The 25913-nt window shown below is 34.7% G+C and overlaps 1 protein-coding gene across 1 annotated transcript in view; it reads left to right on the top strand.

Moving 5' to 3' along the window:
* Window positions 1-25913, top strand: part of HERC1 (HECT and RLD domain containing E3 ubiquitin protein ligase family member 1) — a 193823-nt gene that overhangs the window by 21463 nt on the left and 146447 nt on the right. Inside the window, exons 2-7 of the mRNA XM_027851988.1 lie at window positions 1727-2682; window positions 18120-18215; window positions 19086-19280; window positions 21184-21495; window positions 23270-23366; window positions 24591-24734. Of these exons, the coding sequence (XP_027707789.1) occupies window positions 1753-2682; window positions 18120-18215; window positions 19086-19280; window positions 21184-21495; window positions 23270-23366; window positions 24591-24734 (1774 nt within the window). The 5' untranslated portion in view covers window positions 1727-1752. The remainder of the gene's footprint in view (window positions 1-1726; window positions 2683-18119; window positions 18216-19085; window positions 19281-21183; window positions 21496-23269; window positions 23367-24590; window positions 24735-25913) is intronic.

Below are 25913 nucleotides of genomic sequence, written 5' to 3'. Positions count from 1 at the left end.
TAAATAAAATCCATCCTGGTAATATCCCTAGTTAGGCCAATAAAAAAACTGTTAAATGTGCTGCTTTTTTTGTATAAATCACAGTGGATTCACACTGTCTATATATGTTAGTATTTAATATTTCGGAAGGTTTGCTTTAAGATGTTTGTTATGTATCAGTGGTAACCCATTTTCCTCCCATTACATCCCATTAAGTGTGTAGTGGATAGGTGGTTGTGAATACTGGAATAAATACTTGGCTGCTGAGGACCTAGTGTCTTCCTTTCCTGGAAACAGAAGCTATGTGCAGTATTTCCAATATTCCTCTTAGTTAATAAAGGTGTTGAGGATGTTGTATAGTAAAAAAAAAAAAAAATCTCTTTTTCATACATAATATAGTTTCATTAGTAATCTCTAGATGAGTGAAATTTGTGTAATTTTGCACTTTTTTTACTTTTTAAATTTCTTTTTTGTTGTTCGAACAGGGTGAACTTTTAAAGATCATCAGTATTCTGTCCTCTTAACTCAGAGTTCAAAGCATTTTTTCTCTCTCAAGATAACTTTGAATGTAGAATCAGTTATGCTATGATTTATGATAAAAATGTTCCCTTTGGAGAGAAATTTTCTTTAAGGAACTTGCTACAGAATCATTTATCACAACAAATATACATAAGATGGCTAGTATTTATCAACTATTTGTGTCCGTGCTGTTTCTTTTCTTATTTGCGTAATTTTGTTGTATTTATTGGTACTGCTAGCTCTTCAAAAGGGTAGTTGTTGAATTTGTCAGTGATGCTTTTAACTCTTTTGTTCCCAGGTCTAATGACATAGGTTTAAAAAACTTGAACAAAACAAACTACTATTTTCTTGAGATGATTAAAATAGCTAATGAGGGTAACGAAGTAGTAAACAAACTGTTTGGCAGAGAAAGGATACATCAATGGCAAATTTGGACCTTAGCTAGGTTTTTCTGTAGCCAGGGAAGTGAATTTCAGAGCTTAGGGGTATGAGGAGAGTTAACATTGTCCTTTCTTTTCCTTTTTCTTTTTAAATTTTTTTATTCTGAATTTAATGAATACCAAAAAGAGATTACCATGTATAGAATAGAACAGAAAAAGAATTATATGTGAAACTGAATCTCTATTATGTATAGCTTGCTTTTTAAAAAAAAAGTATATAATAAATTCAGTTTGTTACTTTCAAAGCTATCCTGCTTGTCTGTTTCCTTTTAAACTTTGTTTTGCTCTTGCCTGAGCATTTGAAACAAAAGTTTCAATGACCTTCATTTATTTCTTTTCTTTTGTCTTGTCCTTTCTTACAGTTTTTAAAAAACTCTTGAACTATTTTATTTTTGTTAAGAACTGAGACTTTGTTAAATTTGATCATCCCAGTCCTTTTTCTAGAGAATATTTGTGCATTAAAAGAAAAAAAAGAATAAGAATTACCATCATAACTAGATGGGGGTTTATATTCACAGTATCTAAGGATGGAGTCTTGTAGGGGAAAAGTTCTTCTCAATTCTGTAGCTTTCTCTTTTGTGGCTGCCATTCTGGAGGTGTTGCTAGAGTGAACTGGATTTAGTTTTAGCAGGCTGTTTATTTTGCCATGAATTTAGCCGCTGTAGAGGGAGCAGTTTGTGTGACACTAAAACTTTTGGTACTTGTGTGTATTTATAAAGTGTAATAACAGTACAAAAGCATTTCATGCTTCTTAGCCTTTTAACTATATTAATTTTCTTCTGTTGTAGGATTAATGGCAAGATAGTTAACCACCATGGCGGCTATGGTTCCACCAGTGAAGCTCAAATGGCTTGAACATTTAAACAGCTCTTGGATCACAGAAGACAGTGAATCTATTGCTACAAGAGAAGGAGTTTCTGTCTTGTATTCTAAACTGGTCAGTAATAAGGAAGTTGTGCTTCTGCCTCAGCAGGTTTTGTGCCTCAAAGGACCTCAGTTGCCTGATTTTGAACGTGAATCTCTTTCAAGTGATGAACAGGATCACTATTTGGATGCCCTTCTTACCAGTCAGTTGGCTTTGGCCAAGATGGTATGTTCAGATTCCCCATTTGCTGGAGCACTTCGTAAACGACTTCTTGTACTGCAACGTGTCTTTTATGCACTTTCTAATAAATATCATGATAAAGGCAAAGTGAAGCAGCAGCAGCATTCGCCAGAGAGTAGTTCTGGTTCAGCAGACGTTCATTCTGTTAGTGAACGGCCCCGATCAAGCACAGATGCCCTTATAGAAATGGGTGTCCGAACTGGACTGAGCTTATTATTTGCACTACTAAGGCAGAGTTGGATGATGCCTGTTTCAGGACCTGGTCTCAATCTTTGTAATGATGTCATTCATACTGCAATAGAAGTTGTGAGCTCTTTGCCACCATTATCTCTAGCAAATGAAAGTAAGATTCCACCTATGGGTTTGGACTGTTTATCACAAGTGACTACATTTCTTAAGGGAGTAACTATTCCAAATTCTGGAGCAGATACTTTAGGTCGTAGATTAGCTTCTGAGCTGTTGCTTGGTTTAGCAGCTCAACGAGGTTCTTTAAGGTATCTTCTCGAGTGGATAGAAATGGCTTTGGGTGCATCAGCAGTTGTACATACCATGGAGAAAAACAAACTACTGCCAAGCCAGGAAGGAATGATCAGCTTTGACTGCTTTATGAACATATTAATGCAGATGAGGCGCTCTTTGGTATGTATTAAATTTTTTTTAAATTTTATATTAAGATACAAAGACTGAATATTAAAAAAATTTTAACTTTTGAGGTTAAGTTAATTTGTTTTCGTTGAACCAAATGGCAATGATAAATTATTTGGTACTTATTTTGATAAATATTATTTCATTATGTTTATGTACTTTGAAAAGAGAAAGTTTTTTGAATGCTAGTTGTGAATGATACCTATGGAAAGAAAATGGGGTACAGTAGAAAGGTTGCTGGAGATGCTAGGACATTTGAAGTTCTGTTCTTGACTTTGCTACTACCTTAACTGCACACTCTTGATCAAGGCATTTAACTTTCCTATCTGTAAGTTTTATCATTTATAAATTGAAGGGGTTGTCCTTGATGATTTTAAAGGTTCTCCCACAGCCTGAAAATTATTTCTTTTTGTGACGTCTAAATTCTTGATTCTCACGAGACAGTTTTTTATATCATATAAAATTCCAAGCCATAATATGATCAGTTCAATAAAAATGTAAGCATCAGGGAGACACAAAGATGAATAAGACTCAGTCTCTTTCTAATAGTTAAATAGGGAAAACAACTTATGTATAAAAATAATTATAATACATAAACTTCTATGTTACAAGATACCTAGGAAATGATATACTCCTTTAGGACATAGGTTATATTTTATCTAAACCTTGTTTTTCCCCATTGCCTAGCACCATGGTCTCTGTACAGGTGCTTAATAAATACTTATTGTTTTGCTTTTAGAATATAGTAATTGCATGTGAGATAATAGCTGCCTTTAAGGATTATTGTGGGGAATTTACTTTGTTAACTTTAGAATTTCATATAATGTGAGTTAAGAATAAAAAATAGTAGTAGACAGTTTTGTGAGTATTTAGAAGAGCTGGTAGGAATAAAGGCGGCTTTGTATATGAGCTGGCATTTAAGCCAGGCCTTGAAAGATGCATATAATTTTAATTAAAAGGTGAGGAGGAGGAGGACAGTTGAGGTCTGAGAGATGGTCAGGATCAAGCGGGCAAGAGAGGCTACGAGACGTGTTGGGGGAACAACAGGGAAAAAGGCTATAGAGGTAACTTGGTTTTTAGGCCTCACATGTACGTGTTATAATAAGGGCCTTTTGGACACAACACTAATTTGGGCATTCTGTTATATTACAATAATTTTTTATAAATTAGATGCCTGGGCACACGAAGCTGTTGTGAATTTGTTCTGGCATCAGTTGTAAAAATGTATAAATATAATATGGCCCTAAGTTAATACTAAGAATATTTTAAAATACTGCTTTTTATTCTTCCTTAAAATATTACTAGTCCTTTTTATAGAATAGGAGAAGTAGATGGAAATGATCGTGGAAAAAGGTATAGTAGGATCAGGTTTGTGAAAGACCTTGAATGCTAAGATCAAGGTTGAAAGGCTAAGGAGTTTGGACTTTGTGTTCAGTAGGCATTGAGGGACCATTGAAAGATTTTGATCAGTGATGTAATATGATTAGAATTGTACTTTTGGAAAATTAATCTGGCAATTTTATGTAGTACAGATTAGAGAGGGAAGAGATTAAGAAGTGGGGAGACCAGTTAAGAGGTTATCATAGTAGATGAGGTAAAAGTTAATGTTGTTAAAGAATTTATATTTCTAACTGTGTGATGACCAGGTAGATATATTCTGTAGCCAGTCAGAAATTTTCATTACTTGGGAGAAAAGTTAGGGCTGAAGGTATGTTTGGGGGAGATATCAAGTAGAGGTGATTTTTGAAACCAAAGGAGTGGATGACATCACTGGGGGAGAGACTATAGAAAGAGAAATGGTCTGTGCTCTCCCCTCAGACTATCAAGCTATATTATACTCTTCCCTTTTTCAGCCAAACTCCTTGAAAAAGCTGTCTGTTTTCTCCTCACTTCCCAGGCCTTTGCAGTTTGACTTCTTACGTTATCACTTAACTGTAACTCCTTTCACCAGTGAACTACCAAATATGATGAACTTTTCTCAGTCCTTCTCCTTTAACTCTGTGTCATGAGTCACTATTGACCACCCTCTCTCTCTTCTGGATTTTTATGCTGCTACTCTTTCCTTTTGTTGGATCATCATCCATATCCTGATCTCTGAATGTAGGTGGACTCTCAGGCTCTGTCTTGGGACCTCAGTATCCTCTTTTGACAGATTCATCAGCTCTGGTCTCTCCTGTGCTGCAGTCCTGAGTTGCCATCTGATTATTGGATATTTTGACCTGGTGTAGACAACTTAATTTCAGTTGCTCTCTAATACAACTCATTATCTTTGTTCACTAAACCCATACCTCTTCCACACTTCCTGTTTTCTGTTGATAGTATCACCATTCTACCAGTCACCTGGCTTCACAGCCTCATAATTTCTCATTCTCTCTCAATTCACATATCGATCAGATCCTTACTGATTCTACCTCCAGTAGTATCTACTGCATATTCACATAGCTGCTACCCTAGTTCAGGCTTTCATCACCTCTTGCTTGGACTATTGTGGTAGTCTAATAGGTCTTCCTGTCTTAAATTGATTTGACCCATCAGTTCTTTAGGACCAAATTGTTTATTTTCTAATTAATTTTTAATGCTTTCTTCACAGGGGAGTAAAGGGTATGTTTAATATTTCTGCCTTTTGGCATTATTAGGTTTTTACGTCTCAGTACTTCCTCAGTTTTTGTAAAAGTGCCATACATAACTGAGAAATCTGTAAACTCTTTTCTCTTTCCATTCATTAATCATAAGATAATCTGTCATATATAACTTTCTTAAAGTTATATTCAGGCCTTTAATTTATTATTTATGTTAGATTTACTTAGATCATTAAGGGGGAATAGTGACATCCTTTCACTATTATAATTTTACTGTTTTTCCCTACAGTTGATTAACTTTTCCTTTAAATATTTAAATGTTACTCTATAAGCAGTTAGGTGAAACATTGCATAGTGCTGGACTTGCAATCAGGAAGACCTGAGTTTGAATACTGCATCAAACATTTTAGCTATGTGACCCCAGGCAAGTCATTTAACCCGACTAATCTCAGTTTCCCCCTTTGTAAAATGGGGAAAATAATAACACCTGTCTCATAGGGTTGCTTTGAAGATCAAATGAGATAACATGTAAAATGCTTTACAACACTTAAAGCACTATATGAATGCTAGTTGTTATTATATGTATATATAAGTATATCATATTGATTCACTTTGTGTAAAGCCTTTAACTATAATGTAATTTTATTGCTTATCTCTTTTTATTATGCCTACTTTTACCTTGCCTTGTCTGAAATGATGATTGCTACTTGTACTCTTATGAATTCAACTAAAGCTTAATAGATTTTGTTGTTGCGCTGTTTTAACTCTGTGAATATCAGTTGTCTTTTGTGTAAGCAACAATTATTAGATTCTGCTTTCTAATCCTTTCTGTGCTATCCTTTGTTTTATAGGTGAGTTTATCCTAGCCAGGTTCATAGTTATGACTATTAATTTTCATCTCATGCACTCCTATTATGTGAGGCAGTAAAGCCTCTCCCCCCTCCCTTTCTTCCTTCAATACCTAGTATATTTCTCTTTCCTCCCATTCCCTTTTCCTGAGATAATCAGAACAGAACAAAACCACTCGAGGCCCTCTGCCTATCTTGCTTCATTTTCTTTCCATCCATTAAAGACATTAATATTTTGAAAATGACATTTGTTTCTTCTCCTTCTGTTAGAATATAAACAGTTCATCATTATATAGTGTCTTTCAATTGTACATCAAAGGCAGTAGGAAAGAAACATCATTTCATGAGACTTTTGCTCTTGTATTGTATTTAAAATAAAATATTTGCATAACTGCCTATTTAATACCAATAAAACTGGTACCTTAGATGAAATGGATATTTACTGAGATATATATATATCTCCAGAGAAATAGAATAAGAGCTGACTAATTTGAATATCTGTCTCAGGAAAAAAAATTGAGTAAGATCTAAAAGAACTTTTTTTTTTTTTTTTTTAAGGCAGTTGGGTTTAAGTGATTTGCCCAGGGTCACTCAGCTAGTGTCATGTGTTTAGTTTGAGGCCGGATTTGAACTCAGGTGCTCCTGACTTCAGAGCCGGTGCTCTATCCATTGCATCACTTAGCTGCCCTAAAAGAACTTATAAAGAGAGGAAAAATCCCAATACCAAATAGATTTATAAGTGAATTTTATTCTTGACATTCAACAAACAATTGAATATTCAGAAGACAGTTTAGTCTGGTATTACATAAATTGTTTGCAAAAAATAAGGAAAGAAAAGATCCAATCAAACTTGCTCTGTGAGATAAATATGTTCTTGAATCCTAAAACAGGGAAATATAAAGCAGAAAAAAAAAGTGCTAGATTAGTGTCCCTAATGAACATCAGTGCAAAAATACTGAATAATATATTAGCAGAGTAGTTGCAACAATATTTAAAAAGATTATACTGTGGCCTAATTGATTTATACTAGGGAATGCAGGGCTGATTCAGTATTAGGAAAACTATAACTGCAATTGACCAAATTGGTTTAAAAAAAAAAAGCTACATGATTATATCACTAAATTTTAAAAAGCTTTTGATAAAATATGAGAGTTAATATTAAAAAAATTGAAAAGCATACAAATAAGTGAATCATTCCTTAATATGGTAAATAGTATCTGTTTACAAACAAGAGCTAGCATTTCTGTAATGGAGAAATATTAAAGACCTTTCTGTTAAGATTAGGGTTAAAGGAAGGATGAACATTGTACCCACTATTATTTGATATTCCAGAAATGCTATCTGTAGCAATAAGACAAAAAAAAAAATTGAGAGATTGAGCATAGGCAAAGAAGAAAACAAAATGATCCCTTTTTACATTTGACATAATGATTTCCTTAAAGAATGCCAGAGAATCAACTCAAGTATAATAGAAAAAAAAGTATTAACTTTAGCAGAGTAGCAGGGTACAACATAAACCCATAAAATCAAAATCTTTCTATATATTACCAACAAAACTCATCAGGAAGAGATTAAAAAAAGAAATTCTACTCAAAATACTATAGAAAAATACCAAGAGACATGAAAAAATTATGAGTGAGACCATAAAATATTTTTTACTGACATAAAGAGGGATGTAAACTGTTCATGGTTGGGCTGTGCCAATGTAATAAAAATGGCAATACTCCCTAAATTAATTTACATATGCAGTGCCATACCAATCAAACTATCAAAGAATTACTTTATAGATTTAGGAAAAAAAAACAGCAGTTTACTTGGAAGAACAAAATGTCAAGAATCTTAAGGAAAATATGGTGAGAAGAAAAGGAGCGTAGCAGTAGCAGATCTCAAACTTTACTACGAAGCAGTAATAATCAAAAATTTTAGTATAGGAAACCTTTACCAGTCTCTCTTAGATTTTAATGCCTTCCTTCTGTTGATAATTTCCAATATATAGGTTGTTTATACATTATACATTGTTGTTTACATGTTGTTTTTCCCACTAGATTGTGAGCTCTTTTTGTTGTTGTGGAGGCCATCAGGGTTAAGTGACTTGCTCGTGGTCACACAGCTAAGTAAGTGTCCGAGGTTGGATTTGAATTTATGTCTTCCTGACTGTAGGGCTGGTGCTTTATCTATTGCACCACCTAGCTGCCCTAAATTATGAACTCTTTAAAGGCAGTATCTGTCTTTTACCTTTCTTTATATCCCAAGCTCTTAAATAGTGCTGGCACATAGATCATATTATGTATGCAAGCTGCAGATGCAATTAAACATAGTGGCATAATATTTGATAAACCTAAGGACTTCTACTATTGGAGTGAATACTCACTATTAAACTCCTAAGAAAGTTGGAAAGCTGTTGAACAGAAAACAGATTTAGATCAACATCTCATACCCTATGCTACAAAAAGCAATATAAATGAATGTAATACCTAGATAAAAAAGGTCATCCTATAAATTAGAGGAGCAGGAAAGGAGATACTTCCCAAAGCTTTAGATAAAGGGAAGAGGTCATGATCAAATAAGGGAATTAGGAAATAATAATAGGACATGAGATGGACAATTTTGGTTATATAAAACTGCCGTGGGTTTTGTTTTGTTTTTTGCACAGATGATTTAGTTTAAATTAGAAGGGAAACATTTAAATGGGAACAATCTTTACAGCAAATTTCTTTCATAAAGACACTCCAAATATATAGGACATTAATATAAATATATAAGAATAAGAGTTACTCCCCAGTAAATAAATGTTCAAGTAATAAGAATAAACAGTTGTTAATAAGCAATTATTAACAAGCATTTGAAAAAAATACTCCAAATAACTAATAATGAGGAATGCAAATCAGTATAATTCTGAACTTCCATTTCACACACATCAGGATTAGCAAAGATAACAAGCAAAATGAGAACTGTTGGAGGGGCTATGGGGAAATCTGGTATGTTACTGCACTCTTATTGGAGATGTGAAGTGATGTAGTCATCCTGGAAAGCATTTTGGAATCATACCCCCAAAGTCAGTAAATTGTGCATACTCTTTGAACCAGTGATACCACTACCCAGCTTATGACCTCAGAGAGATCAAAGAAAAGGGAGGATGAACAATATATACAAAAATATTTATGTCTGGACCTTTTGTTGTAGCAAAGAACTAGAAGTAGAGGGGGTGCCCATAAATTGAGGAATGACTGAACAAAAAATTATGACATAAAGGAACAAGTTCAGAGAAACTTAGGAGGACTTGTATGAGCTGATGCAGAATGAAGTGAGCAGAACCAAGAGAGCAATTTATATAACATCTACAACATTGTAAGGGAAAAACAACTGCAAAAGACTGAGGAATCACCATTGGAGCAATCACCAGTTATATGATTGTTACAATAATAATGGTTATAATTAACTCCAGAAGGCTGATAATTCTTCCTATCTCCTGGTACAGAAGTGATGGATTAGAGGTGCATGATGAGACATATTTTTTCAAATACCACCAATATGTGAATTTGTTTTGAGTGACTAATTTGTTACAAGGGGCTTTTATTCTTTTTTTTAAAGGAGAGAATTGGAAAAGCAGTGGGAATAGTGCTAGGGACTTTAAAAAGGAAGAAAAGAAAGAAAAGAATCACTGAGTCAATAAAAATTAACAGAAGAGAATAGAAGGAAGTTCAGATGGGCACATAAAATCATGGCAGAGTTGGAACTACCTTGTGTGTAATGTGAATTTTTTTTTAAAAAGGTGTACATTTTGGGAAAAACTTAAGTGAAAGTAATTTATGTGACTATTACAAAAGAACAATTTTGAAAGCCTTTTAGAACCCTGATAAACCACAGTTCCAAAAGAATGAATATGAGGCATGATGCTCCCCTTTGGACATGGCTAATGTGGAAATTTGTTTTATTGGACTATATAGCTATGTTTTGAGTGGTTTTTTTTTTTTGAATTTTTTTTGTTTTGTTTTGTTTTTGGCTAGGCAGTGGGGTTAAGTGACTTACCCAGGGTCACACAGCTAGTGAGTGTTATGTGTCTGAGGCCAGATTTTGAACTCGGGTCCTCCTGAATCCAGGGCCAGTGCTCTATCCACTGTGCCACCTAGCTGCCCTTTGAGTGGTTTTTTAAAAATTTGCTTGAGAGGTGGGGATAATTGGGAGGGACAGAATAATTTTAAAAATACTTGTGACTTGAAAAATAAATTACAAAAAAGTGAATAGGTATGACAGATATAAGTAATATAGGAAAAAGAATTTGTAGGCTAAGTGGACATTTTGCTTAAGTAATGGTTTTTTAAATAGTTGAATAAATCTGTCATATCATTTAGAAAAAAGATAGGCTTAGCAGTGTTCTCTCAATAAATATATGTCAAATAAAAACAAAGAATAACTAAACCAAAGTATGTGGCAGTTCACTTTTGTATACCTTTATCTTTTAATTTTTATTTTTATACATATTTGTTGATGTTTATTATGTTGATATTCCTAATGGGGGGGGACCTTGGACCTTAGTATTGCAAAGAAAGGATGACAATAAGAACATTAATAACTATCATGCCTACTTTCCCAACTTTATAAGAGTTCTATGAGCTCAAATACAATGTGTCCCTCTTCAGTGCCCTATGGATTGCATAGTGAGGGCATCAGACAGTTTCAAAAGAGAATCAGCAGGCTTTGACGAGCTATTCTGCAGCAGACTACATCTTTACAGTCAAGCAATTTAATTAAAAGTGTAGAGAAAACAAGTTCTCCTATGGTGCTTATTGTTTGTTGCAAAAAAACTTTTGATTCAGCAGAGCAAATCATAGACTTTAAAGGCTTTCTTCTAATAAGGTATCTAGGTGTCTCCTTTGCATATGTCAAAATCATGTAATCAGCCAGGCAGTTTCATTAAAGGTGTAGAGAATGCAGGTTCTCCTACGATGCTTATGGTTTTTTCTGAGAAGCTTTTGATTCATCAGAACAAAACAGACTTTAAAGGCTTTCTTCCAGCAAGGTATCTCCTGTGTATATGTAAAAATCATTTAGATTCCTTGAAAGATGAATAAGATAACTTTCTTCAATCCAGTAATTATTAATATCAAGAGAGGCACAAAACAGCAATATATATTCACCAGAGGTATTCACCAGTGTTTGAAAGATGTACAGCACAGGTCCAAGTAGACGAACCTCCAGAGCCTCAAAAAATGAAAGTTGCAAGTCATCCATAGGGTGTTGAAGGGCACACTGTATTTGAGTATGCTGTGATATATTACCCACAATGATTTGTGTGGGAGAAACAACGAAGGCCGCCATCAGAGATGTAGATATGAAAAAGGAAGTGGGTTAGTCATAAAGGGAGAGGAAGGGGGCGGAATAGCAGATAGATAGCCTGAGTGCATTATTGATGTCTGTACAATGTCAAGTTCTAGGTATAGGTTCCCAAAATGGGCGATAATGTCCTTGGAGGGGGCGCTGAAATGATGTGGGTGGGGGGTAGTAGCCTCAAGTACATTTGAGAAGTGTGGAATAAAAATAAAAGGGAGTAATGGAAGAATAAGGAAAGAAGAGAAGAAAATTTTGAAAAACTGTTTCGTGTATGTTTCTGGTGTTCTGTAACAGTTAAAGTCGTAGCGATTACGTTATTTTCCAAATAAACACAATGCAAGTTATAACACCAGTCAAGTCCACCAACAGGTCTTTTTTTAAATTTTAATTTAGTATTTTATTTTTCCACAGTTACATGTAAAAACAATTTTAACATTGATTTTTAAAACTTTGAGTTCCAAATTCTCTTCCTTCCTCCCTCCCCACCCCCATCCCTTATTGAGAAGGCAAGCAATTCGATGTAGGTTATTCATGCAAAACATTTTCATAATAGTCATGTTGTGAAAGACTATATTTCCCTCCATCTTATCTCTCTCCCCACCCCCCTTTCTTGTTTATTCTATTTTCTCTCTCCTTTCACCCTCTCTCCTCAAAAGTGTTTTGCTTCTGATTACCCCTCCCCCAGTCTATCCTTCCTTCTATCACCTCCCTTTCTCTTATCACCTTCCCCCCCACTTTACTGTAGGGTAAGGTAGATTTCTATACCCAATTGAGTGTGTATGTTATTCCCTCTTTTAGGCAATTTTGATGAGAGTAAGGTTCACTCACTCCCTCTCACATTCCCCCTTTTCCCTCCACTGTAAAAGCTTTTTCTTGCTTCTTTTATGTGAGATAATTTACAATTACATTAACTGTCATTTTATTTTTATTTCTTTTGTTGAATATTTATTTATGGTCACTAAATTTAGAATGAAGTAACTTAAAAGAAAATTTAAAAAGACAGTTAAAGCTCTCAGAGCATAAGTATGCCTTCCTATGCTCTTGGTCCCGTGTGACCCAAATTACTGTCATGTCAACTGTCCTATAGCATGTGTGCTCCTTTGGGGCAGGAGCTTTTTAATTTGTATGTCTGTGTCTTCATACACAGTGCTTGGTTGGTAGTAGGTACTTAATAAAGTCTGTGTTGAAATTGAATTGATTTGAAAACAAGTATTGAGGGAAAAGTGGTGCAGGTTTGGAAAGTGAAAATAACATGCAGAGAATATTATTCTAAGAAGTTTGAGCAGTGAAAGAAAGGAGAGAGGCACTATGGGGGTAGGGAGGTAACTGGGTGAAGGGAAAGGTTTTTTTCCCTCCTTTTTTAGGGATATTGGAAGATCTGAGCCTGATTGCAAATTGGATTTGAAGAAGCTAACTAAAAAGGGAGATATTTAAGGTACATGAGAGAGGGGATGATGGACAAAATAAGGAAATAAGGTCCTGGAGAAGTGAATGAAGATGCTAGGCACAGGTGAAAGAAAGGGTAAGTTAGCCTTGCAGAAGTGGACGCTAGAAAGAAGTCTGTGTCTTATGCTGGAGACATTTCTACCCATGTGAACTCCTCTGCTTATTTTGAGGTACCTTTTCAGAACCTCCATTGGAGAACGTACCTATGCCAGCCGGGCTTACTGCTAACCTGGCTCAGCTCCTAACTTTCTAGACTGCTTTTCAACTTTGTTCCTTTGTGATTACCTTCTTCCTTCCTGCTATGCCTCATCCCGGCCCCATCATAACTTCAATTTATGTATTGTCTTCCCCTATTAGAATGTAAACTCTTTGAGGGCAGGGCTGTCTTTCTTTTTGCTTGTATTTGTTCTGTGTCTGGCACGTAGGACTTAATATATGCTTTTTGTTGAGAATTTGTGAGTCTAGGAGGAGGGGAGATGAAAGAGTTTATGTGAAAGAGCCTTTACTATTCCCAGCAAAGTAAGAATAAAGCAATTTGAAAATGAAAAATGGGGGCAGCTAGGTGGTGAAGTGGATAGAGCACTGGCTCTGGATTCAGGAGGACCTGAGTTCAAATCCAGCCTCAGACACATAACACTAGCTGTGTGACACTGGGCAAGTCACTTAACCCTCATTGCCCAACCAAAAAAAAAAAACAAAAAACAAAGAAAATGAGGAGTGAAGGAGGTAGAAGTAGAAATAGAGGTTTGGAAGAAGTGGGGAAAAAAAAGAAAGAAAGATAGCCAAATAGTAGTGAGGGCCAGCTGCCAGCTAAATTCAGTAGCTTGGATTTATAATGAAACTAATCTGCATGGTTTTAGATTTCATTTAATGAGGGGGAAATGGAAGGAGTGCTGTACAGGAAAAAAAATTAAGAATGGAGGGGAATTTAATATTTTTCAAAGAATTCAGTGGAAGAGGACCTTTATTTAGAGTGGCTGGTGACTGAATTGGGCATGTAAAAGGTGTGGGTAGGGTGATTAAATTGATTAGGGATAATAGGTGAATGGCATGTATTATTTTAATAATAATGTATAAGTTCCATATTTTTATTGTCTTTTTTCTGTTTTTTCCTTAGCAATGCCTATTACTATTACAAAACTTATAAGGCTTATAGAGCAGTTATAGTATTCAGCGTTTTTATAGTCTCTTTTGGTCTGTTCTACAACTGTGTGGTACATTCATCAAGTATTTTTATTCTCATATTACAGTTAAAGAAACTGAGGCTTAGAAGAGGGCGAGTGACCAGCCCAAGGTCACACAGCTAGTCAGTGGCAGAATGAACACCTGAATCCAGGTTTCCTATATAAGTTATTAGTGAGTGTTTTAACACTTTTTTTTTTTTAAAGAAATGCCATACTCTTCTGTTTAATTCCCAACTGATATATTCATCTTGTATAGGGTTTGCTAAGTTTTTTTCCTTATAGAAATACATCTTAAATCCTAACACGGGGAGAAAACTGGAATATCTTTCCTTTGTCTTTAGGATGCCTAGGAAGGAAAAAAATCCTTAATGACTAACCTAAAAGAGGCAGCCTGGCATAATAGATAAGAAAGCTGGTCTTGGAGATAGGAAGACCTGGGTTCAAGTCCCACGTTTAACATGTTCTGGCTTTGTGGCCCTGGGCAAATCACTTAACCTTTCAATGCTCTAGGCAATCACTGAGACTATAAATTGTAGAGTAGGTTGAGTAGGTGCTCACTTGATAGAGAACAGTTTGCTCACCTTGGATTTACCCTGTATCAGTGAAATCAAAGTTTGGACTACGTAATCTCTAAAGTTTCTTCTAGCTATAATGTTTTGTGATTTTGAGAGTCAAAGACTGAGTCTAAGCCAGTCATTGAAGGGGAGGAGCTAGGAAATAGAAGAGTGGTCAGTTCAACATTCATTAAGCACCTTCTATGTATCAGGCATTGTGCTAAGTGCTAGGGATTCAAAAAAATGCAAAAAACAGTTCCTGTTCTCAAGGAACTCACATTCTACTAGGGGAGACAAACATGCAAGCAGTAATGTCCAAACGAACTATCTATGGTGAAAGCATCACAGGCATGGGAGACGGCCAGTGAAATAGAGATGGGAGATAAAATGTCTTGTCTCTTAGTGTCACTGCATCACAGAGCTGGTGTGCAGGGAGGTGTGTAAGGTATGTGTGTATAAGGCAGGTTATAAAGGGCTTTGAATGACAAATAAATTTTATATTTGATCCTGAAGGTGATAGGGAGCCACTAGAGTTTATTGTGACAGGGGATAGGGGAGGATAACATGATCAGACTTATTTTAGGAAGATAGCTTTGATAGGTGAGCAGAGGATGGACTGGAATAGGGGTGGAGAGACTTGTGGCAGGTAGAATACCAGGAGGCTTGGTGGTAGTGTCGGAGGAGAGAAAAGGGGCTGTTTATGAGACATGTTATGAAGAAAAAAAATCTACTGGCTTTGGCAATAGATTAGATTGGGGGGGGGGGTGGTGAGAAAGAGTGAAGAGTTGAGAATGATACCTAGGCTGTGAATGTAGGTGATTGGAAGGATGGCGATACCCTTAATAGTAATAAAAAAGAAAGAAAGGAAAGTTTGTGGGGAAAGGTAATAAATTCAGTTTTTGGACATTGGTGAGTTTAAGACATCTATGGGAAATCCAGTTTGAGATGCAAGACTGGAGAGGTTAAGGCAGAGAAGTTTTAAGGCTGCATAAGTGTATTTGGGAATCATCAATATAGAGATCATAATTGAATTCTTGGGAGCTGATGAGATCACCAAGTGAAATAGTATAGAGGGAGAAGAGAAGAGGACCCAGGGAAGAGCACTCTGGAATACACATGGTTAGTGAATGTTACCTGGATGAAGATCTAGCAAAGGAGATTGATTGAGGAATGGTCAGATGGGTAGGAGGACACAAAAATGAAGAGAAGAGAGAATATTGAGAAGAGAATCATTGATAGTGTCAGAGGCTGCAGAAAGGTCACAAAAGAAGAGGATAGATAAAGGGTCAAGAGGCAAGGGAAAAACAAGTAGAAGGAGGAGGAAAATGAGTTAGGGAATCAGTAGTATTATCAACAGTTGCTATCAGAAATTAATGTAATATTGGAAACTCTGAATGGAAACCCTACTGGCAACAAAGAAGAGAGTCAAATATGGAAAAAATAAAGCAAAACAGATAATTTAAGCAGATATATATCTTAGCTATAGACATTGAACACATAAGCTTAGAAAACTACTTATCTGTACATAGCATGTATTACTATGCCTTGGTGATAGCCAACTTCTGACTAGTATTTGGGTAATCAGTTTAGCACTCTGTTGATGGAGATCCACTCTTTATATAGTGTAGTATCATCTCAAGTGCCATACCCTCTATACTTGCATTTGTAGTCATATATTGCATAGTAAATAAAAGCATTAAAGTGTATGACAAACTTTAGAAAAGATCTCCATCCATAATTCATACTAATATATATGAATCACTTAATGCTCAGCTATCGTGAAAACTGCAATCCTGAATGATTCCTTGCAACAGATAACATTTAAGGAGTTGTTCTGCATTAATGAAGTTTTCATGCTTAATTTCCTAAATGGATAAAATAATATATCTGAACAAAAATCATGCATTATTGTGTTTCATTTTCAACATACTTGAAGGAGCAATTTAATCAAATTGGCTTGGTGTAAAAAGTAAAAATGTTTGTACATCAGTCAGCATGTTAAAGACCTTTGAAGGTAAAGCTTTCTGAATGATAATGTCCCATCCCATAGGATGGAGAATTGGAGAAAACCAATAGGATGTTTAAGAGGTTATTGAAAACAATTCATTTCTTGGGTTACTATTTCTTAATCAAAGGATAGTTTTTGAGCATAATCTGCTAAAAAGTTGCTTATGTCAGCACCAAAGTGCTCCTCAAATCATCTTTTAGTTTTGCCGAAAGTGCTTGAAATGATTTTTGTTGAAGGAGTAAATAGTTAACATCTCTATGGCTTTCAGCTGCTTTGAAGCTGAGGCAAGAGAGGGAAGGACTGTCTGATATAGTTATGGCCAGAATTTATTCATTCATCCATTCATCTATCCATCCATCCATCCATTCATTTATTTATTTATTTAGCAAACATGTACTTTGTTTTTATGGAGCGCTGAGGTAGACTCTGGGCCCATTAGAAAATTTAGACAAGGCATTTCTTCTGGCTTTTATGGAGCTTAGAGTTTCGGTGATAAGGTAAAGATACAGATAATTATAATCCAAAGTGATGCATTAGGGAGTGAGAACATGGGTATCAAAGTTGAGGACATTTAGTAGATTGATGTTTGTCTATCATCTGTATTTATATAATTAGCAAAATACAATGTTTTATATAAGGTTCCGGGGGGAAAGTTGTTACTGACTTTGGGTGGGTCAAGGAAGGTTTGATGGGGTAAGTGGCATTTGAGTTGTTTGTTTTTTTTTTTTTTTAAGGCAGTTGGGGTTAAGTGACTTGCCCAGTGTCACACAGCTAGTAACTGTCAAGTGTTTGGTCTGAATCCAGATTTGAACTCAGGTCCTTCTGTCTTCAGGGCCGGTGCTTTATCCATTGCACTACCTTGATGCCCCATTTGAGTTATGTTTTAAAGAACATGTAGGAATTCAATAGGTAAAAACATAGAGAGAGAGGGAGTGTTCATGGCATGGTAAGTAACTTGAGCTGCATAGCATAATATTTGTTCTAGGAGCAAGAGTAGCCTCTGCTCAGAGTTGGATTAAAATTGTCCTGGTACCAATTGTCTGTTATTTTGAAGCTGGAAGCCAGGTAATACTTAGCTTGAAAACCAGCTGTGGTGAGTAGAGTACTCAGTAGGACTGTGATAATTTGATACTTTGTTGGGTCTATGCTCTGTCAAACAGCAAGGCCTAGCCTTGTTTTTTTAAGTTTATAATTCTTCCAGTAGATCTTTCCTTTTATATAGGAATTAGTGGGACTAATTAAAATCAGTTTATAGAATTTTGTTTTAAGCTAGATCTGTTGAAACATATCACAGTTACATATTAATAGATGCCTGTAAATGTAGATAATATGTTGGCATCAGTCTCAATGTCCTTAATGCCTTTAATGCTCATAGTCTTGTTAACATTTCCTGTAATAAATGAATTTCTTTTGTAGAATTAGCCTGTAACAAATGTGTTGCTTTCCTTCTCATTATATTTGCCAAAATGTTTTGATTATAGGGCTCGTCTGCTGATCGAAGTCAGTGGAGGGAACCAACTAGAACATCTGATGGTTTGTGTTCTCTCTATGAGGCAGCTTTGTGTCTGTTTGAAGAGGTATGTAAATAAAACCTGACTAAATCTTGAACTAAAGCTGATGATGTGTTTGAATTGCATTTCACTTAATTATTTTAACTTCAAGTAGTATGTCATATATAGCACTCATACAAATAACTCATTCCTAAATCTAGGCTGTAGGTGAGTAGATTATTTTGGTTTCCAAAAATTTTTCTTATTGCTTATTCTTATTGCTGCCCTGATTTCTTCTGTAAGCTCCTGCAGTAAAAATAAATTAAAAGATTATTCCTTTTCTCCATCTTCCATTTTCTCTCAGTAAAACAAGTGTTCTCTTATGAGCATGGAAAAGTAGAGTCACTGATTTAGTTTAACACCCTGTGTATTCAATAGATCTGTAAGATTATCCTGTTCTACTGCTAGAAGTATATCTAAAATATATATTCTAGTAGTTTTTAAAGATTGTGCCTTAAGTTTCTTTTTCTACTACAGTTTATTTGCTATTGTGCTTGTTGTCCATTATGTTGATTTTTGAAAATAAGATTTTATTGGTTTACATGATTAAGTAAGGAAAACAAGGGGACTAGATTTTGAAATTTAATACAAAGCCCGTGCCAGAGCTAGAAGGAAAGTAAAAGAAGACAGATAAGATATGAGTTCTTTGGAATAATTTCTGCCATCTTTATAACTACCTTTTATTGGTTTATAATTTAAAGTAGTGTGGCCATTTATCCTTTTAAATTTTATAGTTCAGATTGTCAAAAGGATGCCTTAGATATTGTTTTGGAACACTTCAGCTTTTCAGTCTTGGGAGGAGAGTGGAAAAAAAATCCTAGTAATTTCAAAAAGCATTGGTTAAAGAGAGTTCTGAGAGTATGTTAAATATAAATTGCATATTTTTAATTTTAACAGGTTTGCAGAATGGCTTCTGATTACTCAAGAACATGTGCTAGCCCAGATAGCATTCAAACTAGTGATGCACCCATTGTTTCTGAAACTTGTGAAGTCTATGTTTGGGGCAGTAACAGCAGTCATCAGTTGGTAGAAGGAACACAAGAAAAAATACTACAACCTAAATTGGCACCAAGTTTTTCTGATGCACAGACAGTAAGTTCTTTGTGTACTTCTTTTACTTACAAACTCTATATGTGTGTGTTTTCATGCCAACAAGTTTTTTAAAAGTAGCATTAAAAGAGTGATGTAAAAAAAAAAGCTGCAAATCTTAGTTAATTCTTTTTCATATGTTTTCCATATTTTTTTTTTATTTTAAAAGAGAGAAATGAGAAATGTTTGTTGTTTTCCCTAGGTCTTAAGTCTTTGTTTAAAAAAAAATCGTATGATTTACATTTTCTTATTTACATACTGAGCTGATTGTTGTAATAAACTGACATTTTGATAAAGGAAAATGAAATTGAACTGTGAAACAGACTTTTTCTAGATTGGCTTTTAAATATCTTTCTAGTTTACTTAAAAAAAAAAAACCTCTAGTATCCTAAAGAGATTTTTTTTAAAAAAGAGAAAAAGACATATATGTACAAAAATATTTGTAGTAGCTTTTTTTGTGGTGGCAGAGAATTAGAAATTGAGGGCATGCCTGTCAGTTGGGGAATGGATGAACAAGTAGTGGTATATGAAGGTAATGGAATACTATTATGCTATAAGAAATGATGAGCATGATACTTTCAGAAAAACCTGGAAGGACATACATGAACTGATGCAGGGTGAGCAGAACCAGGAGAACATTGTACACGGTAACAGCAGTATTATACGATGATCAACTATGGTTTTGTTTTTTTGTTTTTTTTTTTGGCTAGGCAATGGGGTTAAGTCACTTGCCCAGGGTCACACAGCTAGTAAGTGTTATGTGTCTGAGGGCAGATTTGAACTCAGTTTCTCCTGAATCCAGGGCCGGTGCTCTGTCCATTGCGCCACCTAGCTGCCCCATGATGATCAACTGTGAATGACTTAACCACTCTTAGCAACACAATGATCTAAGATAATTCCAAAGGACTCATGATGAAAAATGCTATTCACCTCTAGAGAAAGAACTGGTGGAGTCTGAATGCAGATTGAAGCATACTTTTAAAAATTGTCTTTCTTTTTTGTCTGTCTTCTTTCACAACATGACTAATCTATGGAGATATGTTATGCATGATTGCACATGTATAACCTATATCAAATTGCTTGCCTTCTCAATGAGGGGAGGAATTTGGAACTCAAAATTTTAAAAAATGAATGTTAAAAATTTTTACATGTAATTAAGAAAATAAAATATTTAAAAAAAAAAATCTGTAGTCATCCTTCAGCCTAAGTAGAGCTCTGTGCATATTTTATTGGGTTTTCCTTAAAATATATTTTTGTCATATTGGTACAGAACATATTCTTTAAAAAAGGATTTACTATAATAGATCAAACTCCCCTATACTATTGTGGGATTTATATGAAAATTTATTGCCGCCTTCTTTTTTTCTCCAATCATAAAAGAAGGCTAAATAAAATTTTCAAATGTAATTTTCTTTAATCTTGATTTGGTTAATGCCTGAAAAGGTGAAATGTAGGTTACTTTTGAATTTTAACAGTTCAGTTCACCATGGAAAAAGGCATCAGTAATCATTTTTATATCTTGTATTTAGTCACAACACAGGAAGCCATAAATTACATTGCCTTAAATGATTTCCTTTAGATTTTCTTGCTAAATCCAATTTTAAAACTTTACAGTACAGTTTTTGGTACAGTGTTTTTATTTCAGCAGTGTCAAGGTTTCCTTTTGGACAAATTTATCTAATGATTACAAACAGTAATTCTTCTTAGGCAGTGCCTGGGGCACTAAGAAGTTGTAATTTGCCTCTGGTCACACAGTTTGTGTCAGGAGCAGATCTTGAACCCTAGGTCTTTTTAACGCCGTTCCAGACTTCTTTGTACTCCATGCTGCCTCTCAAATCCAATATTATATTTATAGTATATGAAAAATGCTATATTTAAAATTATCCTTATTTATTTGTTTCATTAGATTGAAGCTGGACAGTATTGCACTTTCGTAATTTCTACGGATGGTTCAGTGAGAGCCTGTGGTAAAGGTAGTTATGGCAGACTAGGACTTGGAGATTCCAACAATCAATCTACTCTAAAAAAGTTAACATTTGAGCCTCATCGGTCTATTAAAAAGGTGTCATCTTCTAAAGGATCAGATGGGCATACGTTAGCTTTTACAACCGAAGGTGAAGTCTTCAGCTGGGGAGATGGTGATTATGGAAAACTGGGACATGGAAATAGTTCAACACAGAAGTATCCTAAACTTATTCAGGGACCTCTTCAGGGGAAGGTATGTAAAAATTTCTTTTGTTGTTATAAATTGAAAATATCTAAGTATATTTTTATTTGATATGTTCTTTTTGAAAAACTTTTTTCTTTGGTCTGTTGCTTGTATTTTTTATTCAGTTTCATAAATATAATCCAAGTATAATTCTCAATGAATAGCAATTATTCGAATTTTCATACTCTTCAAGGAATTGAAGACACTTCATCAAATTTACTTGTTATTTATCAAAAACATCTCTTAAACACTATGTGGGGTTTATTTTTGTATGATTAGTTAAAATTTTTGTTTTACTTTTGAAATTTAATTAAAAGTAAAACATTTGTCCCACATATAATTTGATGGATTTGTATGCCTAGTGAATTTCATGGAGGGTGCAGAATTGATGAGAGGTCACTCTCAATGCAGTGTCTATCTCTTCTTTTGGCCTCTTTTTACCTTGAAAACATTCAGAGGAGTACTTTTGAAACAGTGGATCTTGATAAATGAAATTTCTCCCAGCAACTTTAGCTGAGAATTTAAAAAATTTCAATAAAATGGAACCTTCTTTCCTAAATTCTTCTTTTCAGTTTTTTCTCTACTTCTCCTTTTCAGGTTAATAATGTCAAACATTACCATTTAAGAAATTCTGTCATGCCTAGCATAGTGCCTTGAAAGTAGTTTGTTGAATTGAATCACTAAATATTGAGGTATTTGAAGGAAAGATGTCATATAATGATAGATTGATGCATTTTCTGTGTGGTATAACATTCCCTAAAATGAGGGCAAGTTATATCATGCCAAAAGGGCATAATATATGTAGTAATTTTTTCTTCTTTTCACATCCCTATTGTTTCTCTGAACAGATAACTATCTTTTCACATGTTTTAGAGGTATCTTTGTTCCCTGGATTACATTACAACATGCTCCCGATGTTCTAATCTACTTAAAAACTGATGAGAATGAAAAAGCATTTTCAAGGTTTATTACCTTACTTAGTTATTTTCTCTTCTCTCTTAAAAATACTGAATTAACTTCTGGGAGTTACTGGCTTCTGGGTGTTATTACCATGGTTATAAAATGTAACTATTTTGCCCTTCACTGTGTGGTATTTTGAAATTGTGGAGTAGTAGTAGCTTGAATTAGGTTCAAGGCAGACCTGCACCTAGTCCCAGAAAAATAATATCATATAGTATGAAGAAAATATGAAATTTTAAAAATTGAAATCAAATTGAAAATTGAATTCTTGAGAGATTAGATTTTTTTAAAGCAATTGTTTGTATTATGTGTAACCATCGTTTGTTTGGGAACTGTGAATTTAGATAGGTAAATAAAATAGGAAGTATGGCTACCATAAGAATGAAAAATATCAAGTCATTCAACAGTTGAAAATCTGAATTTTCAAGATTTAATTCTAATATTTAACTTGGTATATAGTGCTCAGGAAAGCACTTAACCCCTCAGATTTTTTTTCCTCAATTGTAAAATGGGATAATAATATCTTTGCGTTACCTACCTCCTAGGGCTCTTGTGAGGAGTGTTGGTAAAGCTTTCTTTATCCAAAGTTTTTCTTAGGGGTTTGCTATATAAATGTGAATAATAATAGTTGTGGCTATCATCACTAAGAAAAGGATTGATTCATTGGTGGCATAGTATTTTGTAAGGTAAACATGTTGATTTGTAAATATTGATAGCTACCAAGTCTTTGGGAGGAAAACTGTTCAGGACTTACTGTGTGGGAAACTGGGTATGGCACATTTAGGTAACACAATGTTTATCATTTTTTTTCTGTCTAATGCAGGTAGTTGTGTGTGTGTCAGCTGGATATAGACATAGTGCTGCTGTCACTGAAGATGGTGAATTGTATACGTGGGGTGAAGGAGATTTTGGAAGATTGGGTAATTCTAAAATTAAAATTAATTAAAGAGACAAAAGTGAAAGGTTACAATTACTAAATAGTAATGATACTAGTTTCCTTAGACTAATACTATTTACATATTTTTTTTTACTTTTAACATAATGTTTCTAATATATTGATCTGACTGTAGAGCAAAATATATACCTAGGTTGACAATTTTTACAAATAAGTTTTTTTATGCTTTCTTTTGTTTTTATAACATTTACATTTCAGAATGTTATTCAAGGGCTTTCACAATATGACTTTAGAATATTTTTCTAGCCTTATTTCATACTGTGCCCCTGCATGTATTTGATCTGCTAAAATAGTCTAATTTGTGATATTGTTCTTAATTCTCTCTTCCCCATGTATACAGTTCCTCCTTGCCTGAAATACACTTACCTCCTTTATTTCTCAAGTTGTGTATATATAGCTCTAAAGCTTATGATTCTAAGATCCCCTTATCTTGGCTTGTTGAAATCCTAAGGGTGCTACATATTTGATATGTCATCTGACCCCAGTTGAAAGTTGTCACTGTCTTCTAATTTTTCCAGAACATTCTGTATTTAACTTGCTTTTAACACATTCTTGCTATTAACCCATCCTACCTTTTGTCATAATTATTGACTTGTCATATTCCCCCTATTACATTATAAGCTCTTTGAGAACAAGGATTCTTGAAAAAGAATTTTTTCATTTTTTTATACTTAACGTGCTTATCACAGTATCTTGCAATAGCTGCTAAACTTTTTGAGTTGAATATCAAGCATCAAGGAAGTTTTACATCTCAAGTAATTTTTAGTTTCAAACTAAAATTTTGGACAGATATAATGTGTTTGCTTATATTTGGCATATAGTTATGCATACACATCTTGCTACTAATCTGAATATTATTTTCATTGCTATGAATTTTAATTTGGTTTGATATATAATCAATATAGGCTTTCAAAATTCTAAATGTGGAATATCAGTTTAGACATTTTTCAGGTTATCTTCAAAACAGTTTAATAAAAAATTGAAGACACTTCAGTAAAATACATCACTTATTGTGAAAAAGTGTTTTTCAAAGAGAAAAGGTCATAAATGTATACAATATACATGTGATCTCTGCAATCTGTTATGTTGGGTAGCTACTTTTCTTCAAATTATGTTCTTTCTGTGAAGTACAGGATGGGGGAAAAAACATGTGAATTTAACATTGTTTCTTTTTCCATCATCCCCTAAGGTCATGGTGACAGCAATAGCCGAAACATTCCAACATTAGTAAAAGACATTAGCAATGTTGGAGAGGTTTCCTGTGGCAGTTCACACACAATTGCTTTATCCAAAGATGGAAGAACTGTATGGTCTTTTGGAGGAGGAGATAATGGTATGTAATAAATTACATCAGCATAAAATTGAGCTATTTTCTTGAGAGATTAAACTTGCTAAAACAGTTGTTTGTATTGTATGTATCCATAGTTTGTTTTGGAGCTGTGAATTTAGATAGATAAATTTAAAATGTGAAGTATGGCTACCACAAGAATGAAAAATATCAAGTCAGGCAACGAACATTTATTAAACACTTACTGTGTGCCAGGGACAATTCTAAACATGGGGGATCCAAAGAACAGTTCTTGTCCTCAAAGAGCTCACAGTCTAACAGGAGAGACAACCTGTAAACCAGTGGTGGAGGTGTGGGTGCAAAGCCAACTAGGCATTGAGGACAACCTTTGTAAAGGTACAGAACATATGGTAGCTGGCAAGCAGGCCTGTGTAGCTTGATTGGAGACATGACTAAATTATAAGAAGACTTAAAAGGGTTGGCAGAGGTGGGCCAGGTTACAAAGAGCTTTAAATACTAAAGAGTGGGTTTCACATTTAATCTTAAAGGTAACAGGGAGCTCTTGGAGCTAACAGAGCAGGGTTTTGACATGGTCAGACTTGTGCTTTAGAAGTATGACCTGGCAGTTGAATGGAGGATATATTGGAATAACAGACTTGAGGCAGAGTGGCCAGGAAGATATTGCATCAGTGCAGGTGAGAGGTGAAAGCCTGAACAAGGATGGTGGCTGTGTGAGTAGAGAGAATGGGATGTTGTGATTGTAAAAAAATGACAAGATTGGTAACTAATTGGATATATGGAGTGAGTGACAAAGAGGACTTGAAGATGACACTGAGGTCACAGTCCTAGGTGATTGAGAGGATGGGTGGGGTCCTTGAAAGTAATAGGAAAGTTAAGAAAAGAGGGAAGGATTTTTGGGGAAAGATAATGAATGAGTCTGATTTGAGCTGCCTGTGGGACATCCATTTTGAGATGTCCAAAAAGTACTTAATGATCCCTGGCTATAGCTCAGGAGAAAGACTCGTAGATCTAGGGAATCACTTTTGTGGAAATGATAATTGAACCCATGGGAGCCGATGAAATCACCAAATGAGATAATGTAGAGTGAAACAAGAAGAGGGCTCAGTACAGAGTCTTGGAGAACATCCACAATTACTGGGTATGGATAAGGAAATCAGCAAAGGAGACTAGAAAGAGTGGAGGAGAACCAAGGGAGATCAGTGT

This window comes from Vombatus ursinus, unplaced genomic scaffold (assembly GCF_900497805.2).
Source record: "Vombatus ursinus unplaced genomic scaffold, bare-nosed wombat genome assembly UNPS02009205.1, whole genome shotgun sequence".
NCBI lineage: Eukaryota > Metazoa > Chordata > Mammalia > Diprotodontia > Vombatidae > Vombatus > Vombatus ursinus.
Note: the sequence above shows the minus strand (reverse complement) of the source record. Positions and strands in the feature narration are given on the sequence as shown.